This window comes from Anopheles coluzzii, chromosome 2 (genome assembly GCF_943734685.1).
Source record: "Anopheles coluzzii chromosome 2, AcolN3, whole genome shotgun sequence".
NCBI classification, from domain to species: Eukaryota; Metazoa; Arthropoda; class Insecta; order Diptera; family Culicidae; genus Anopheles; species Anopheles coluzzii.
Window position 1 is genome coordinate 54,319,180 of NC_064670.1, and position 20,087 is coordinate 54,339,266.

At 41.9% G+C, this 20,087-nt stretch overlaps 2 protein-coding genes and 1 pseudogene across 2 annotated transcripts; 2 read left to right on the top strand and 1 right to left on the bottom strand.

Annotated features, from left to right (window-relative positions):
• The first annotated feature begins 697 nt into the window (after positions 1-697).
• On the top strand, positions 698-6,385 carry LOC125906430 (uncharacterized; annotated as a pseudogene).
• An 85-nt stretch (positions 6,386-6,470) lies between these two features.
• Positions 6,471-10,281, top strand: LOC120947848 (uncharacterized). Its single transcript, XM_040363615.2, has 3 exons — positions 6,471-7,778; positions 7,848-7,925; positions 9,437-10,281. Exons 1-3 carry the CDS (start codon positions 7,425-7,427, stop codon positions 10,217-10,219), a joined length of 1,215 nt encoding a protein of 404 aa, XP_040219549.2. The 5' UTR covers positions 6,471-7,424; the 3' UTR covers positions 10,220-10,281.
• Positions 10,282-11,254: 973 nt separating this feature from the next.
• Positions 11,255-14,063, bottom strand: LOC120947851 (uncharacterized). The gene is made up of 3 exons (XM_040363619.2): positions 12,178-14,063; positions 11,451-11,679; positions 11,255-11,379 (listed from the first exon to the last, which is right to left on the bottom strand). The coding sequence occupies exons 1-3, from the start codon at positions 12,214-12,216 to the stop codon at positions 11,255-11,257; spliced, it is 393 nt and encodes a 130-aa protein (XP_040219553.1). The 5' UTR covers positions 12,217-14,063.
• Positions 14,064-20,087: the final 6,024 nt, after the last annotated feature.

Consider the following 20,087-nt stretch of genomic DNA (forward strand, 5'->3'; position numbering starts at 1 on the left):
AAACCCATAACATGCAAAGGCTCAGTAATACCAAATAAACGCACAGCCGTTATCATAGGAGTGACTTTTGATCGTCTCTTAACATTTAAAGCACACACTACACGGGTCAAAAAAGAAGCGAAGAACCGTATTAATCTTTTCAGAATGCTTGGTACCACACAACATCGTGCCTCCCGCCAAACACAACTTCAAATCATCAATAGCTGGCTTCTACCAAAACTACTCTACGGCATTGAAATACAGCCGTACCGACGAACTCGTTCGTCGCTCATGAGTGGACAGGCTTGTACCACTAGGTCAGGCAGTACAAAATCTTTACGGTTATCTAGTTTTTGATCTAGAGGGCTATGAAATGAATGAAAATGAGCGTCGCGGCGAACGTTGCTAGGAACGAACGAGTTCGCCGGTACGGCTGAATATAGCATTGTTTTGTGGTTTGTTATCAATTTTTTAATAGTTTTGTATAAATCATAACTCAGGTAATAATTCACAGCATTTACATAGACAGAGGTATTCTTAAAGTAATGTTACAGGAAGTTTAATTCGCTATTCTTTTCGATGTTCACAGACATCTATAGAAAGAATTATTGCAGGGAGTTTAATTAATTGCTCAGTTCCATTTTCACAGCCTTTACCTAATTAGTTGTATGTTTAAAGTAATATCATAAAAAAAAAGTTTAATTCCTTGTACGATTAGATACGGCCTTATGTCTGTCATTAAATACATAGATATGTTATAAAAAAATATATCCGTATTAAGTATAGTAAATAGTAATGTAATATTACAGCTTGTGTAGTTCATTGATAGTAGTTCATATATTAACGTACGTTTAAAGTAATATTACAGTTCGCAATTCACAGCCATTCATTTGTTTATGCTACAATATTCAAACTTACTATAGATTTTCTTCATTCCATTCATATAGGGTAGGGAAAATCTTTTCAAACGCACGTTTGTTAAATTTAATTGATAGGATATTTTCCAGGGTATCGTTGTTAAGCTTTGTTCGTTTGCCTGAAAGGACTAAACCAAGAGCGCTAAAATCTCGCTCCACCGACACTTGATATAACGGGACTGCTATAACCTAGTGTGGCTATCTCACATAGTTCAGGGTGTATATCTTTCCACGACATTCAATAGTGACATGAAATTTTCAACAGGTCCCTCATAAGATTTTTGAATCTCAACCCCACATAAAAAAAAAATTATGATCAAAAATGTATGTTCAAAGCCAAGTGGTCCGCGATCCATAAAGGGTTGGAAAGCACTGATCTAAACAAATAAAATTTACCAGCTTTGTTTTTTTGTTTTTGTTGCGGTGCGCATCGCGAGTTCTTTATGGGCGGCAGTTTTCGACTGACCCAACTAACCACGCTAGCAATATGTGCATTATTTCTCAATCAAGGTGCGATTGATATTCTTGTGTGGTTGTGTGGAACAAATTCATCCGACCCAAAACGAATGTTTTTTTCTCTTGTTCTCAAGACATCTTTGATATCGACAGTCATCTTGCATCTTGTTCGGAGCACATTTGTAGTAGATGTGTATGCGTGCGTAAGACCTACTCGTTCACTTTTTTGTGTGTGATGATTAACTGCATTCTTTAGTGAACTGATTATACGGCATAGGTATCATACAATTATCTTATGCCTAGTCTGTACGGTGCTTGGGAATGGATTGAAATATAAAAATAGACTAATTGTTGGCACGATATCGACCTCGTGTGGATTAGCCAAACAAATAGCAAATCAAAACAACGAGCTGTCAAGGACAGCTCGAACAATTGTTAAAGATTATCCCAGATGGCGCTGTCGAGAGAGATAAGGACGGAAAGATGCGCCGAGATATGAGACAACCAGCTGATCATAAATAGGGTCAATTGGATAAGAGTTTGGCTAAGTTCACTAAGCGGGGTCAGGCAAGGGCAGGGCTGATCAGCTGAGGAATAATAGGCGCCATCGCAAACCGCGGCAGTAGCAAAAGTTTAGCCAGAAAGGACAGAAGAATTTTTAAACTGCGCAATAAATATAAAACACACAAAGCCAGTTCTAAAAACGTCTATCAAGCTACTCAAAATAAATAGATAGCTACATCCGTAGCAACACTAATTACTATATTGTCACTGGATTCCTTCGGACCAACTAGTTTAAATTTTTAATGCATACAACGCAAACTGCCATGCTTGCGGGACACGCACTGCTATGTGCGGTTTAAAAATCTGCAACAACTGGGTCACTACATGCCGTAATTTGAATAATTGACTACACTAATAACATAGGCAGCCATAATGCTATCGGATCATCTGAAATCATCATGGGCCGATTGTACCTTAAACAAGGCAATGTTGTAATTGACTTTACGTCCTGAACCCCTGAATACTGTATCCTGAGCTATACATCATGTAAGAAAGGCAAAGGATGATATTATTCTAGGTACATACATTTTGTATCCACGACGCGTCGCCACGCCAAAACAGAAGCGCTAAATTAACGCAATCTCCTATAAATGGCGGTGATGCGACGAACTCCTCCAGTTCGCTCGACCGACTGGTTCAGTGTAGATTCCCAGCCCAGCATGGAAGCGACAGTGGCTCAGCTAGGGCTGAACAGTGGTGTTCCAATTCCGACGATGAGTGTGTTGATGCGTTTTCTGATCCTTAAGTATTACTCGCAATACTACAGCTTCTGCACGGTTGGAAATGATTTTCTCCAAGATGTACCATTGAGCAGGATTGTGCTGTCGCTATACGATCAATTGAACACCAGTATGCTCCACGCAATCGACAACGGCTGCCAAGCGTTCGTGGTTGATGAACAGGGTGCTGAACGTTTTCTCGATTTTTACCTGCCGGTGCACGATTTGGCCCGTCAGCGATCGTTGGACAAAAGCTTGATCCTCCTGATAGCGAAGCGAAACCAAACGCACTTATTCGATCGTATGCGAGTGCACGAAGCATTTCGCGGTAAGGGGTGTTACTTGATGTTGAACCATTCGGACTGTGCGATAACAACTATTGACGTTTTTCTCGCCCATGCAGAATTGGCGAACGTCCTGATAGTAGTGTACGATGAGCAGGAACGGCCTACTGATCTCTACAACACCGTCGTCGATATGTCAGATGTACTTGAGCGAAGCGTGAACGTTGCTATGGAGCTAGTCGCGGTAAAATGGACCAGTTGGAAGAATCACTCTTTTTTCCCAGACAAAGCCAGAGATCTGAATGGTTACATGTTGCGAACGTCCATGTGCAACTATTTGCCGTTTACGGGCTATGAGCGATTGGTAGGTAAATGAGCGGTGAGGTTAGTGGAAAAATATGCTGATTGTCTTACTTAACGACCTTTTGCAATAGGACCAAGAAACTGGCAATGCCTTCGATTCCGCGACAGGCAAGCGATCGATATGGTTGGATGGCACAGAACTACAGCTTCTAGTTTCGTACTGTGAGCGTCGTAATTGCAACATTATGGTGTTCCCAGGTACCTACTCAACCTCTCCGTCGACCACGTGTATGGTCCAATGCTCCAGCGCTGATCAATTGTTACTCTCTTTCGCCCAACCGCCACAGAGGATGAAGACGAGTGGGGCGATGTGTACCCGAATGGTACCGGAATTGGTCTAATGGGCAGTGTGGCCGAACGACGCACAGACATTGCCTTTGGAGCATTCTACCTTTGGTTCAAGCCGTACAACTTCTCCTCCTATACCGCCACCATCAGCCGATCTGGAGTGACCGTGCTCGTGCCGAAACCGAAGCTGCTACCGCACTGGCGTACCCCGTTTCTTTCCTTCTCATGGCCATTATGGGTTGCCGTGATGGTCACATTTCTTGTTGGCATTATAGCTACTTGGTTGGCGGGTACGGTGCGTCTTCGATTGTTGCTACTGTCCGCTCCAACCGATCAGCCGTGGACTGGTCGATCAGATCTGATTTCTGAGCAGCTTACGCTGAGCGATGCCGCGCTTATGATGGTTGGCTTCTTCGTAGCACAATCATCGCCCATTCGAACTGACCTATGGTCGTGCGTGTGCCTGTTTGCCTCGTTGCTGCTGGCCGGATTTATGGTAAGCAATTTGTACAGTGGCGGACTTGCCAGCGTCATGACGGTTCCGAAGTACGAAAAATCGATCGATACTGTCGTTGACTTTGCGGCGACCGGCATGAAATGGTTTGGTCCCACGCCGTACTGTTTGGAGGAGATTAGGAACGCCTCTGAGGTAAGATCAAATCTCGTCCTGAAGTTGTTAGAATAGTTTCCTTGCGGTACAGTTTCTTTTTAATGACAGATCGATCATCCAAACAGCCTCATTTACAGCAAATTCAAAAGACCTTTAGATCAGTTGGACCGGAAGAGATGAAACAATACGCGCACATGGGCGGCAGCGGGTTTATTATCGAGCAAGCGCAGCACGGTAATTTTGCACCAAGTAACTTTCTTGATCGGCAAGTTTCGACAACCTTGCAGCCGCTGAAGGACTACGTCTACACGCAGAACTGTGCGGCACTGATAACCAACACTAATCCGTTGCGGTCCAATCTGAACGAGTACATCCTGCGGGTTCAGCAGTCGGGTCTGCTATACCATCTCGGTATCCGGACCGCCATTCGATACCTGCCAACGGACGTGATGCGAAACATCGAGCGTTCGCGAATGCATCAGCACGACGACGGTGCGGTTAGATTGGAATTGGGGCACTTTTTGGGTGCATTTTACATACTGGGCTATGGGTTGTTGTGCGCTAGTCTCGTGTTTGTGGGAGAACTCTGGGGCACAGTGATGATGCGACGATGGAATGAGACGTTTGTAAGCAAGGCGACCGTCGTTACTGCCTACTGAACCCTCGCCGAGCAACTTTTCGGTTGAGCGTAGCTCTTGGTACATCAGGATGTGTTATATTAGGTGGTGAAGTATCGAAAGAAAGCGTAAAAACACATTTGGGAATACTCACGTGTACTAGCTGCGGTAATAATGAAAGACAGATAACGCTGCAACACACTACAGATGCCAGTGTGGTATATTGCTGAACTGCAATAATTATGTTTCGATCGTGGTTCGACGATGCAACCCACTCCATTGCTAGGTTGCATTTTCAGAGCCCTTCCCTTCTCTATCCTCTCCATCATAAACTGATGAAATTGATTGAAACAGAAATTAAATTCGTTCGTTATTCAGCAACCAAACGTTCTTTTTCCGCCGTCCGAAACATAACAAGCGTACCATGCTATTCTGATCTGATCGGCACATACGAAACGTGCCGATCGCGCGATCGCTGACCTTCATGTAAATCGCATACACACACTTTGATCTAAGATCGTTGTGTGTCATCGGCGACGATCTACGGGACCATAAGGGCCATAACATGTCCTTACTTTTATTGGAGCAGTTACCCATCAAGTTACTCGTATGCAATTTAAAAAAAAGGGCTATTTTCGGCTGAGTGTAGAAAAAAAACTAAAAGAGAAAATTTCTTTCCATAAACATCCCTTGAAAGGTAATTATTCAATCTTACTAGCAAAAATTAATCGACGGCCTTACGAAGTGCCTTGTCTTATAGTGCCAATATATTGTAGATTACGGAACAGGCTTTCCCGACGTCCACAAACTGCCTTACGGTTTCCGTTTTAGACGCTACGTGGTGCCTTTCTTTGATCGTGCACGCTGCTAAACGAAGTTGCTTCACTTTTTAGACCATCATGGTTAGAGTTGGACTGATAGATCTCATGGGGTTCCATTGAGGTCTCGTAGTTCTTTAGGTTTCAGCAATCTGAAGAACTCACAGATCGATTTCCCCGTTGATATTCCTGCAATCGACCAATCTTTGTCCGTGTTGCGTTAATCCGGTTTTCTAGACGTCGCATCCAGGCGGGCTTTTCAGCCTTGGAGCATGGTCGACCTTCGCTGTCTCCTTGCGGATAGGTCCGCAATCATAGCGTTCGTATAACAGCCACCGCAGCCGAATACACAATTAACTGCAGATCCTCAATGTTCCCCTCGCGTTGAGTTTGCTGCATGTTGGTGTTTACCTTTACAATGGATACTGATGTACCGTCTTGCTTCGAATTACGGCCACTTAAGGAAATTTTTGGCATTTCATATGTTCTTACTAATTCAATTTTATTCGGTCTAACCAATGTATAATTTATTTTACTATAACGAATAGGATTTTGCTAATTGTTTTAAGGATATTCTGAAGATGGTACAAAAACCTTAACAGCTGAAAAATTATCGAGACAAACGTACAATCGTTCAGAACTATTATGAGGCTTTATGGACAAGTAATGCCAGGTCAGACAAATTGATAGCGCATTTCTTTAAAAAAATCTCCTAGAAAATCGTTCTAATCTTAAAATGCAATAGTGTGTAACCATTGTTCTCGTAAAATCAAAAAAAAAAATTTTTGAATTTATTTGTTTCTATTTTCCAATTTATCCTCAAATTTGACCATATACATTGGTCGCCAATCCATGTTATGGTGATCAAATTTGGAAGAAGTCAACAATATGAAATGTCATACTAAAATATGTTCAGTTATTTTTTGATGAATAGGATCTTCCTATGTTTCAGAATTGCGCAAATATTTTCGCGGGCCTGACTGCATATTGTGGCGGGCCGGACTTTGCCGACCGCTACCGACCGCTTTATTGGTTTAATTTTTACACGATCATCGTTCATATCGATTTTTCCTTTCCGTCGACCCTTACAAATCTGACCCCCCCCCCCCCCTTCCATGACTTCGTCCAGTCCACAATTTTGACTGTGGCCCCAAAAGTTAGCCGGGGCACGAGTTCTTAGTTTTTGCGTGATAACACAGACACAGGCCAAATTAAAAGCGCACACATCGACGTCGGAATCGATTCTCGAATGAAACCTCAACAGATAAAAAGAGCGTGGTTGGTGTCAGCCAATTTTTCTTGCTAATTTTTCTTGAGGCAGCTGTTGTAACGGATTATCGCTTTAGCCAGCGGTCTAAAGGCCGGGCTACATTGATCGTACTCGCAAGCGTAATTTTTATATTCACTAGCGCATCTGGCGGCGACCAGCGCAAGCTAGATGTGGGTATAATTTAAGTGCCAAAATTATTCATGCTTGGTGTCTCATCAATTTTCGACCAGGCTGTCTGTATGCCGTTTGACATGTTGATCAAAATCAATAAATTGCTACAGGTCAGGACGCCGAGTACTGCGGGGCAAATCGTCATTTGACAGTTGGGTGCCTAAGCTTCATACAAAGCGCACGACAACATTCCTTCCCATCTGCCAAACTCCATCCATCATGGCTTCCACAGCCAAATCTTCCACATATAATTGTAGTCAATGTTATCACCTTGATCGTAGCAGTGTGCATTGTTTATTGTTTGAATCGTTTGCCGGCCGGTGTTTAGTAGAAGTGAAAATGTTGGTGGTTCTCGATTTTTTGGAAAAATGAGCGAGCCAGAGCTTGAAAATGACAACAACGAAGTCCGGGATCGTTCCCGATCTCGTTCCCGTAGTCCGCATGCACGTCGTTTGTGGGTTCAAGACTTATTCCTGAACCGAAACGAAACCGGCAACCGGCTACTGACCGACATCACGACATCGGGTATATACGAGACGATGAACCGATTTTTAAGGATGAAGAAGGAAGATTTCTTCCATTTACTGTCCCTTGTTGGTCCAAAAATTGCGAAAATGGACACAGATTTCCGCAAAGCAATCACGGAACAGGAAAGGCTGCTGATAACATTGCGTTATCTTGCGACTGGAGAGACATTTACCAGCCTCCAATACGTGTTCCGGGTAAGTAATATTATTTTAGCTATTTGCTTTTTGCTAAGCACACTTTTATCAATCAACATATAATTTTAGGTGTCGAGGCATTCTATCAGCAGAATAGTTAAAGAGACGTGCGCATGTCTTATCGAGGCTTTGCGGGATTATGTCAAGGTAAGTTGCGGGTGTAACCAGCCTCGCCTCAGTGTTTATGTGTTTAAAACGTTCAGCCAGGTGGCAGGCACCAGGGCCTGCCAGTAAACTTTCCCGTTTGCCGGGGCCAACCATTGCTCTGGGGACTCTTTGGCTAGAGAAACAGAATACATTGCGAACAACTGTACTCTAATCGCATGAATACAACGGTGTGAAGGTAAAAAAATGATTTTCTAAATATTATTGCGATTGATAAAGACATCAACCCACACACAACAGTATTGATGAAGAGAGTAGAGTTGAAATTATAGCGAAAAACCTCATTTTTTCTACATGCATCTTTGGATCAAAATTCACTGCTTGGGTAGTAGATGCCGGCGGATAGTTCATGAAAAACGGAGCCGGAATGAACGTGTGAAATGTGCTGCACTACGTTTTCCTCTTCAACGTCCTCGTATAAAAAGAGTCAGCCGGAATCGATTCCGATCCGTGGGTGCAGCGGGTGCGCTAGGTCGGAGTTGGAATCAAATCCGACCCGCGGGTGCAACGAGTTCGGGTCGACCCGAAAGATCAGTAGGTGCGAGAAAGCATAAGCGAATCCGACCCGTTGGTGCAGCGAGTTCGGGTCGGGTCGGGCCACGGTAGGTTCAATACCCGATCCGAACTCGCTGCACCAACGGGTCAGAGTCGCTTATGCTTTCTCGCACCTACTGATTTTTCGGGTCGACCCGAACTCGTTGCAACCGAACCTACCGTGGCCCGACCCGACCCGAACTCGCAGCAACAACGGGTCGGAGTCGTTTATGCTTTCTCGCACCTACCGGAGTATTTGCACCCACTGAAACTACTTATACCTTTTGGGTTGACCCGAACGACTCCGGGTCGCTTTCTAATGGCTCCGACCCGATAGGTTCGGGTCGACCCGCCCATTACTAAAAGGTTCATGTAAAACGGAAACTTTTTTTTTCCTCGAACGTAGCTCTTCAATCAAGTAACTAATGTGATATACAAAACTCAAAAAGTATTCAAAGTTATGTTTTTAAAGATTTTTTTTTAATGTTTCTAATAATTCCCGCTGAATATTCATAATACGTCTCCTTTTTGGAGACGGAATAAGCCGAAGCTCATCGGCCACGTACCGGCCGAAATCGTCCGGATCTGCGGTTTCCGGTGCGCCTGTTGCACCCGAAACCGGTTGTTGCAGCCGGTTGTTGAGGGCCCCACTCACACCGTTTCCCTCGCGGATCGTGCCAGGAGTGACGGATAAGGCAGAAGGGTAGGAAGAAGGAGTGGGAGAGAATGGCTCGGGGTCGAAGGCAACCGCGGCATCCCAATCGATGTCGTCCAACGATTGTGGAACCGCGTAGGCTGCCTCCACGAGGGAACGGGGAGTGAGGCCCTCATCGTCGTAGCCAAGCTGAAAAAAAAAGAAAATGAACATTAAAATCATAATTTATGTTTCTCATAAGCTCTAAAATATACAGTAACTAAAACATGCATTGAAATCATTCCTCTATTTTATTTTCTTTTAGCTACCCTCTACCGAAGAAGAATGGCTTGCAATCTCAAGACGATTTGAGCAGCGCTGGAGATTTCCTCACGCAATAGGTGCAATCGATGGGAAGCACGTTGAAATTATTTGCCCTCGTAATAGCGGATCCGAATATCACAACTATCAAAAATTTTTTAGTATTGTATTAATGGTTGTGGTCGATGCTGATTATAACTTTTTATGGGCAGATGCTGGTGGTAAGGGAGGAATATCGGACGGTGGAATATTTAAAAACACACGGCTGTATCACAAGCTAGAAAACGACCAACTAAACATTCCACCAGCAACGCCATTGCAGGTCCCGTACCAAACCCCAGTCCCATACTTTATTCTCGGTGACAAGGCATTTGCCTTTACCAATTACTGCTTAAGACCGTACAGCGGGGTGCATCCTCCTGATTCAATGGAGCGTACATTCAACAAAATGCACTCTACTTGTCGTATGCCAGTTGAAAATTCGCTTGGAATATTAGCGAATCGATGGAGAGTGCTCAAAGGCATACAACTGCAGCCGGATGTTGCCAAAAACATTGTTTTGACAACAGTTTACTTGCACAATTTTTTGCGCAAGCATGCTTCGCGGGACACATACACACCCCCGTCTGCATTTGATAGGGTTGTTCGCGGGCGACGAGTCGATGGAGATTGGAGAAGTGAAGGGGGCTTGACCGATCTCCAAAACATTGCTTCCCGACCTTCAGAAAATCTTGCTGACATAAGGAACCACATTGCAAACCATTTAAAACATAATCGTTCTACGTAAATCCATCCAACCAATACCATGGATATTAAAATTAATAATAAATTATGAAATCGCAAACACAACTACACCAACTATTCTGTACATTACTACCAGCATGGTTATTTATAATATACATTTAAGTACGCGAGTGCAACAACTACGGATTTTTTTAAGCATTACTCGCCTGCTCTATTAGCGGCTGGATAAACTGGCTGGCTTACTAGCTCACTCACCGAATAAACGTGGCCACATGCCTGTTGTGTTTGGTTGCTGCTGGTGGATCGAGTGGACGAACGTGGCGATAATCATACGCATGTAACTATGTACAGTAAAATCTTTCTACAATCAATTCTCTTCAAGATTGATCATGGAGAAACTTAACTATAGCTACGTACACGATAGCGATTCGCCCAAACACATTATCGGACGAATTGGCCATCGACCCGCTGAAATAGCGGAGTATAACGGACGATCGTAACAAGCAGGGTACGCTCGTCTATCAACTACGCACCTGCTTCCAGCGCAACGATCGATTGCCAATTGTTATTGCCGATTGCAATTGCACAACGAGCGAAGAAAGAATCCATCGTCATGTCAGCACTATCATTCCGGACGGCTATACATATTGGTCTCGTGCTGTTGACGTGGTGCGCTGGTCAGCATTTCCTGCTTGTCGTGATCGTCCGTATATGTGTACATTTTAAGGATCATAGGAACACTTCGTGTGTGAAATGATTCATTTGTATTAAAACTTTGACGAACGAAGCACATACTACTGTGGTGTTATGGGGAAAACCACCATGATATACTTTGTTCGTCAAAATGTTTATTTTATAAGTGCAAAAGAGAGCTTTTTTATGTATATAACAAACGAGCTTCGCATTAAGTTAGTTAAATAGAATGTGAGTAAGGTCAACTAGTTCGTCGGAGAACATCTATCAATCATGGATACCCAAATGTGTTGATGCTCAATACTAGGCATTTATGAAAAAAATGATTTGAAAGCTGACATTAGCTTCCACGCCAAAGATTAAACAAACTAGTTAACCCACACCACTAGTTATTTAAAATAAGTATAAACATACTCACCGTGTCTACATGCACCGCATCTTGGGTGGCCTCGTCTACAAAAGACATCGCTTGGTAGGCGAACCACCGTGGCCGGAACACGTCGTCATTGCCTAAAATAAAACAATAATAAATTGGGATGAGAAATAATAAATTAACTGTATATATATTTTCCTACATGTACCTGCACCGGTTTGCGTCGTCTTCTTGACCTTGGCCTTGTTGGTCCGATAAATGCCAAGGAGTCGGGACCACAGATGTTTCGCATCTTGTGGCGAAACCTCCTCCTTGGCCGCTATCGCAGCCCACGCGTCGCCCTTCAAAACTACATTTTTATAGTTTTTATTTTTTTTCTCCCACAAAACACGGTGCTTTTGCACCTCGGCAATGAAGCGGAGGCTTTTTTCATGATCCTGGAATGAAAAAGAAAATTCAGTTAAATACTTCCCTTTTTTAATTTAAATTAAAACAACAGAAAGGTCGACAATCGCGTGATAATTCGGTCATGCTAGCCGTCACACCGGAACCACAGTGATAATAATAACACGTGCTATTTTTATATTAAATGTATACAAATAGGCCGGTAAATTTTGCTTACAATTTTATAAAAAAAAAGTTCTACCAAGCAATATGACAAAGCCGTTCCTCATGAATAAAAAAACTCGCTCTATACTAAAAACCGCTACAATACCAAAACGAACAACCAGTTTCACACACTCTGCAATGTAGTTTAAATGATGAAATAGATGGACAAACCCTACAACAAATTATTTAAGCACTTGTGAAACCTACAAACACTACATTTTTCAATAAAATGTTCAGCACAATTGCGGCCCCGAGCCGAGCCGGCGATTCACAGACAACAGTTCACACACACACACACAATTTTCGTTAAAAACAGTTGTACTTACTATTTTTTCATTGCGTCGACTGCTTCCTGCTTGTTCCATGGCTAGAAATACAATATGTATGTTAAATTACCACATATTTTCAAAAAAACATACACGACAAAATATCGAACATACTCACCGAGCTGTTTGTTTACTGGTTTGTGATCAAAATTATAGGCTCCTCGACCCAAAACGCTTTTTGACAGATAAATTATACCAGCCTCTAGCTTCGACCCGCCGCCGCTAGATGGCGTATGCGTTCACAAAAATTACACTCAGGAGTACGATCAATGTAGCCCGGCCTTAATGTTGTTGCGCGCAACATTGTTGCTCGGAAACATATCGCTGAGGTGGTCTATGAATGTTGCTGGCAACATTTCACTTTGACATTGTTTAGCGTCAAAAATTAACCAATTAACAGCTCAGAGTTTATTTTTTATTATTCACTTGTTTAATAAAGTTTTGAAAAATAAAATATACACCAAAAAATGTATTATAAATGCTTAAAATCCAAATTTAGCGGATGTCAACAAAATACACACAGCTGCTGTGTTATTTCATACACCCGTTTACCATGACCAAGGTAAATACAAAATGTTGCCAGACAAAAATCAAATTGGTTTGATTTTGGCCGGCAACAAAGTTGCGCTAGCTGTCAAAATCCATACATTTTGCCAGCAACAATGTTGCACGCAACAAGATTAGACCAGTGCCTTACCCAACTCGTGCGTAGCGTTCAATGCATTCGATTTACTCTGGAAATGTCCGCGAAGTTTCGGTGCTCGTGCACCAGCCATCCGAGCTGTACGCATGTATCGCAGCGTTATGCGCTTCCGACTAAGGTAAAAACATTCCACATGTTAAAACGGCAAATGTGTTCTGCTTCCGATAGTATACGGACGTCACACGAAGCGTAAACTTTGGCGTAAACTGAATTTCAGCCATACAACCCTATAATCTTTTGACAGGAAGTTTACGCTCTCCCATACAAATCAAGCGTAAACTTTTTGAGTTTACGCCTCGTGTGACGTCCGTAGTACAATGCTTCTGACAAATAAAATAAATATGCTTCTGAAAGTTCTGATAGTGGGGACCTTCACGATTCTAGTCAGCTTTTTTATATGGAGTCTGACAATTGGAGGCTGAAATCATGTAAACACTTCATACAAAACCAGACAAAAAACTAGCCTGCGATTTTCAGTCTAGATTATGCTAGCCTCAAAGCTAGAATTAGATTCGAGTACCTGCTCGAAAACACGGTGTTGTTTACATTTATCCCAAGGTGTATAAAAGAGATCAGATGGTGAAATCCAGAATCAAAGTGTATGTAGTCCAGGTGGTCTCATACCATGTTTTTTATAACCAAACTAGCTGGCCCGACAAACTTAGTTATTCAAAAAAAAAAAATAATTAAAATATTCCATTATTGATTTGTTACTTGGGATAGTTGTATCGTGCACGTATCCCCTCAGGATCCGATCATCGAGTGTAAACCGCCAGGCACCTCACATCAAGTGTCAAAGTGCCGTATACAACACAACAACAATCCTACTCTTTGTATGGGAGTTAGAAAATCATTATTAAATTAAGTTTAGTGTAACATCTGAACGATGTTTAAGTCCTAAAACCTATTCTCATACCACCATAAGCTGTGTGCAAAGTTTCGTTGAAAATGATCCAGCCGTTTCGGAGGTTGCTCGCAACAAACACCGTGACACGAGATTTTTATATACAGTAGAACGTCGATTATCCGGGGACGGATTAACCGGCGGGCGGCTTAACCGTGCGCATAAATCTGACAGCTGTTCATACGTACGGCAAATGTTTGCAGCGATAGTCAATTGGGTAACCAGTTTCTTGTGCAGCTCTTTAGTGTCTAGGGGTATTTTCGAAATTCATTTTTGTTCATGAACAGTTGTAACACCAACAGTTATTGATTAAAATAATATTCTACTAACGATTAATCGATTGATTATGGGTGAATTAATAATAAAACTAGTGAATTTAACATGTTTTATATGCGTTTGACATTTCTTGGACCATTATCCGTGCAAATCGATAAACCGGCAACCGTCCGGTCCCGAGCTGCCCGGATAATCGACGCTCTACTGTATATAGAAGATTTGAATATCACTTTTTGATAGGATGGGTGAAATTTTTTATTCAAACAAGCTTTCTGGAGGCTTGATAAATACACAAAACACTCTTATAATCTTCATTCAGAAGCAGAAGCGACAAAACTCAGCCTTCTAAATTGATACACTTTGAGATAAGCCCACCTGTATATTATACTCACTTAGATAGCTGCTCGAAAACTGCTATACAATGCAAACAGCTGACAGGCTGAAATTTCAGCCTACGAGCTTCAAACGGAAAGGGCCCCATAATTAGAAAAAATAACAAAGAGCCGGAACATAAAATTATTTAAAAATTAAAATATCGGTAATGTTCATTGAATTGACGCCAAACAAATTAGCCACGGGTCGTTAATCCCAAACGCTGTATTACGGAAAGGTATTGCAAGAGCAGTCCGATTTCTTAAACACCTGGAAGGAACATACCAACTACTGGGCAGACGATGATTGTTATGAAGGGAAGAGATATAGCTCCAGAACTGTATTGGGTGAAAAGTAAATCGGTATTGCAAGAAAGCTATGTAGGACTTATAACAGGCCCGATTATAAATGCGATACGCCGTTGCTGCATATTTGAACAGTCGTTTAGTGTATGGATTGCGGTATTCCCGATAGACGCGTAAGTAGCGCTGCTTATCACGTTTCATGGATCTAAGGATTGAATTGGACCAGGGAGGAAAAGAAGGGGCTTTACGTAAAGGACAACACAATGGGAAAGCTGAAGACACTAGCTGTGTGAAAATAGAGACCACTTCGTCCAGCGAAGGTGCCGAGTGCACACGTGACCAATCGGTATCTATCAGCAAATTATTAAGTTTTTGAAAATCGCACTTTCTAAAATTATATGAACGATTGAGGTTCCCTGTATTACTCCTAACATGAGACGACAACTGTTTAACGGATGTGTGATTAATAGAAGTACACAATTCTAATGCTGGGTGATGCTGATCTTCAGGTAATAGACGAGAAGCCGCTAATGAAGGAACACTGACGTGTGACGCGTAGTTATCATGAGGAGAGTAGTAGAAAATTAGGTCTAATTGAACATTCCGATAATTTAAAATGCCGCTGAGCTGACGCAAGTTATAAAAACGAATAATGTCGAAAAACGCATCAACGGATGTAGGGGAAGCTTGAGCACGAAAATACTGATGTGTTGTGTCGTGTATCCATGAAATATCCGCTCGATTAAGGTCTCCAAAAAGCAGCATACGATCATGTTTTTTCATCCTCGTCACTATACTATCGATCGTTGCATCAAGTGCACTGAGCGTATTTTGATTTTTGGCGACAGAAGGGGGTATGTAGAATGCACCGATGAAGATAGAGCAAGAAGGAAGCTTGATTTGTAACCAGCACTGTTCGAGGCAAGCGCTCGGCGGTATAACCTCACAGGTGTTTAGATTATGAGATGCTGCAATGAGAGTGCCTCCACCCCGAGAGAGAGAACTGTTGTATGCCGTACGATCGCCACGGGTTACTGTATACTCAGAGCCGAATAGAAGCGAGGATGGAATATTCTCATCCAACCAGGTTTCGGCGAGTATGATGATGTTGTAGTGAGACTCGGATAAAGATAACCGCAATTCATTAACTTTAGTACGCACACCACGAATGTTTTGATAGTAAATATTGAGTGTTGTTGAATGTTGCGTATGACCGAGAAAGGGAACAATAGTAGACGGGACCATAACAGTCGATGTAGACGGAAAGGTAGGCATTGCACATACTGCTGTTGATATTGATGTTGTTGAATTAATTGTAGTAGCTGTTGTTGTAGTTGCTGTTGATACTATTGTTGTTGTTGTTGGTATTGTTGCTGGCGTTGATGTAAGTATTGTTATAGACGTTGCAGCAAAATGTTTGTCTATGGTGGTTTGTTGGTTTGGCTGCGTAGGTTGTAATGCAGTGTCGGTGATCCTGGTGGTGATGAGGATGAAAGATGCGGGGGCGATGAGGTGAGTATTGGTGATTGTGCGTCGATTAGTGGCGGCGACTGTGGAGCCGGTGGTTGCTGTTGATGTTGGTGCAATGCGTGTGGTTGGTATGGGAACTGAAATCCCTGTTGCGAACGGTAATCGGTAAATTCACGAAACGCAACTTCAGCTGGCCAAGTATTTTGAGACAGAGCCACATTCTTCAAAGTTGATGGGATGCCGATTTTGAAGGAAACGAATGTTAGTCGGCTCAGATGCGCATCATACTTGGTTAACCGGCGACCATGTATATCGTTTGTATTGAGCTTAGATTTAACCCAATTTGCCATATCGTCGGGAGTCACATCAGGACTGATGTTGGTAACAAATAGCCAAAAAAGAGGTTCAGGATTAGCCACGGTTTTTATCTTAATACCATTATCATCAGTGTTAGTGCCTCGCAGTAGTGGTCTGTTACGATTTTCGAGTATTTCCCGTTGAATGTGTGAGTGTTGTCCGAGATGAGTGCCTTCGTATAGCTGTGTGCGTGTTGACTCTAAGGCACAGATATTAGTCGGGGCAACCACCCTTTTCTCCGTAAAAGGTAACTCTTTCAATAGCTCGACTTTCATTAGTGTCAGGGAATCCGTGATTGTTGATGTTACTTCCTTGATGATAAGTGAAGTTGATGCCTTTTCGCAATTCTTGCAAAACCATTCTAACTGGGAAAATCTTCGTAAGTCACGTAAGGATTCACTTGAGAGGCCAGTGCAGGACGGATGAAAGTGTTGTGCGCAGGCACCATCACATTCAAACGGGACACCAGTAGTGAGCTCCAGGCAGATTCCACAATTCATCTTGCTCACTTTATATATGTGCAGTTGGATGTGAGTGTAGTGATAAGTGCGTACGCGTATCAAGTTGATAGTAGTGAAGGCGATAGATGCAATGTGCGCGTGCAGACAGCTGTGTGTATGGAAGCACCTCAGGCTATGATGGCGAACACTCGATCTTCAACACCAGCACGGTACGCCAAAATTAAAGTCACTAAATAACCCTGCAATCGGGCGACAATCACTTAATGCAACATCCAACCAGCACAATGGGCAAGTTCAGTGATCAGAATTTGCGTGATAAACGTGTCACAGGCGAGTAATGCACGGGCAAATAAACTATTTGAAGCGGAGAGCTAGACGAATCGAACCGCACTCATGAATAGATGCAGAATAAATGAAATATGAACGTGAACCGTATGACCAGGACATTCACGAAAAGAACGACCTATCCGTCGAAATAAAGAACGTCCTAGTACGCTAGGTCGTTCATTCCCGCCATACAAATATGAACGTGAACCGTAATACCAGGACGTTCATGAAAGGAACTACCAATTGTAATAAGGATCTTCCTGGTCTCTCTAATAATTTTCAAGTTGCAATACACTAATTATGTTCTTCTTGCAAAATAAAACAATTTACCATATTTTCTTCAACTGAAATGAACGAATGAATCGCGATTCACGTTCAGTTCATCTAAATCAGGTATGTCAAACTGGCGGCCCCCTGGGTCGATTCTGGATGCGGCCCGCAAGAGTATTTTGAGAATTGCTAAAAGCACTGCAAACCCTAAATCTGTTATTACTATTTGTCAAAGTGTATTAAATTTTCCAGAGAAGAACAATCCTTTTGTTGGTATATGGAAACTAACATGAATGTACCCATAACATCTCATAAACTTATTTTACACTAACGTACATATCAATCGAGACCCTTAAGAATCATTGAATCGAATGCAAGCTCAATCGTATTATGTTTCGATAAAATTCTGAATATTAGCATAGTTTTGTGCACATTCGATTGCGCATTCTGTATGGAAAAATAGATTTGCGTCAACTGTCTACAAACGAATTCGGAACCGTTGGAGTCATCGGTTGTCCCACCGAATTTGACAATCTCCATGCCCCCGACTGCCGAGTAAAGGATTCATTCGGCTTCGATTTTTCCGACCTTAGAATGTTACATCATTGATATTCGATTGGAGCCACTTCTGTTTTTTGTCATAATCATACCACCATAAATGTTAATAAAAATGATTGTAGCCAAGTTGGAATTATTTGTACCCAACATTCTGCAAGACGAATTAATGTAATTTCCAACCTCCCCAAAAATCGAAACCAAAATGATATGATTACGTTTAAGCCTAAAGGATTTAGATTAAGGATAAAAATAATCTAAATGCCGAAGCCATGCAATACAAAGCTTATTAATAGATTAGCTCACACAGTCCTTAATTCCTCAATTCGCGAATCATCTCCCTTCAAGTGTCAAAAACAGATTTGCCGATCTGTATGGGAACACACACCACGACTCTTCGTCAGATAAAATTATCGTAATTTAAAAAAAAGTTATTCGTAAAATACGGGTTCTTGTTATAAGAAATGAATATATCACCAGAACACTTGGAACTTGGAAATTAGCAAAAAATAATGTTTCAACACGTGTTATTACAATTTTTCTCTTGATCTGTCAAAACATTGCAAGCAAATATTTTTGTTATTCAACCAGTGATGGATAGCTCGGATTGCTTGAAAAAGATTCACTACAGGCTGGTAGACTTCTCCTACTTCAGTGAAAAAGTGTGTTTAACAGATATTTTCTAGCAGAACTGCCGTAAGAGAACGCGAGTAATGTAAAATGTCCTTTTTTAGTAATAACGTTGAAAGTACATTAAAAAAATTTTCTCATGTAAAAAATAGCACATATAAAAATAACATCGCGAATTTGTACATAACAAACGATTCCAGATAAGAAGCGAGGAGTACACAAAAAGTCAATTTGTTTAACAATAAAAATGTAAAAAAGTATTTTACATAAATATTCGGGTATATTTTCCATTCCCAACTTTGCGGCCCGCGAATCACTGAAATTTTGTACTTGCGGCCCTCTGATGAAATGAGTTTGACACAGCTGGAATCTAAATGAAAGAACTAGTACGTTCACGTTCATGGAAATGAACCGAATTGCCCAAGCCTAGACGGCATGCGTGGGAGTGGTAGTGTGGAGATTTGTAGTTGTAGTTTGGAGATGTATTTTGGAGGGAAGTGCTTCTTCTTCTTCTGAGCTCTTTTTTTTTGTTGTTGCGTTGTCGTTTGCGTTTAGATGATGAAGCTGATTCAGTTTCTTTTTTTGTTGTAGTGGTATCAGTGTCATTGGTTTCTTTTTGATTTTGAGTTTGTGGCTGTTTATTGAGTTTGTGGCTGTTTATTGAGTTTGTGGCTTTGTTTAATTTTTTTTTGACATTTCTTCCATTTGTAATCTCATACTGTTTAGTTCATTGGTAAGTTCAACGATGGTGCGAGACAAGTTTTCGATAATTATGTCTTTATAGTCACTATTGTTGTTCGTGCAAGCTTGTACAAAATTTAATCTATTTTGAACTGAGCTTGTTGTTTGACAAGCCATACATGCCTCTTTGTGGGTGAGATTATTGTCTACTCGATACTTGATTATTTCTTCTTCTTTCATGTAGACTGGGCAGCTCTTATCGTATGCATTGTGTGTTCCGCTACAGTTTGGGCATTTCACTTGTTTATTATATGCACCGTGTTCAGGTTCGCCACAATTCTTGCATAATTGGTTTGTGTTGCACCGGGTTTTTGTGTGCCCGTAGCGATAGCACTTGTGGCCAGTGCTGCAAAATGTCATGAGTATCACGAGATTTTCACCAACAAAAACAATGAACATATCCGTGGTAGCTTGATGCTCATTGCTGATAGTCAATAAAAGTGCGCCATGACATGCTGAACACGACATGTGAATTCTTGAGTGCAACGCGATACTCTGACTGACAAGCTTAGCTTAATGCCGGCGCAAGCATTATCATG

What these genes read in the sequence shown, in the direction of transcription:
- LOC120947848 (XM_040363615.2), top strand. Translation starts at nt 7,425, where the DNA reads ATGAGCGAGCCAGAGCTTGAAAATGACAACAACGAAGTCCGGGATCGT. An exon ending in GCCTCCAATACGTGTTCCGG is followed by an intron (nt 7,779 to 7,847) that starts GTAAGTAATATT and finishes ATATAATTTTAG; the next exon opens with GTGTCGAGGCATTCTATCAG. An exon ending in CTTTGCGGGATTATGTCAAG is followed by an intron (nt 7,926 to 9,436) that starts GTAAGTTGCGGG and finishes ATTTTCTTTTAG; the next exon opens with CTACCCTCTACCGAAGAAGA.
- LOC120947851 (XM_040363619.2), bottom strand. Translation starts at nt 12,216, where the DNA reads ATGGAACAAGCAGGAAGCAGTCGACGCAATGAAAAAATA. An exon ending in GTCGACGCAATGAAAAAATA is followed by an intron (nt 11,680 to 12,177) that starts GTAAGTACAACT and finishes TTTTCATTCCAG; the next exon opens with GATCATGAAAAAAGCCTCCG. An exon ending in GACGACGCAAACCGGTGCAG is followed by an intron (nt 11,380 to 11,450) that starts GTACATGTAGGA and finishes GTTTTATTTTAG; the next exon opens with GCAATGACGACGTGTTCCGG.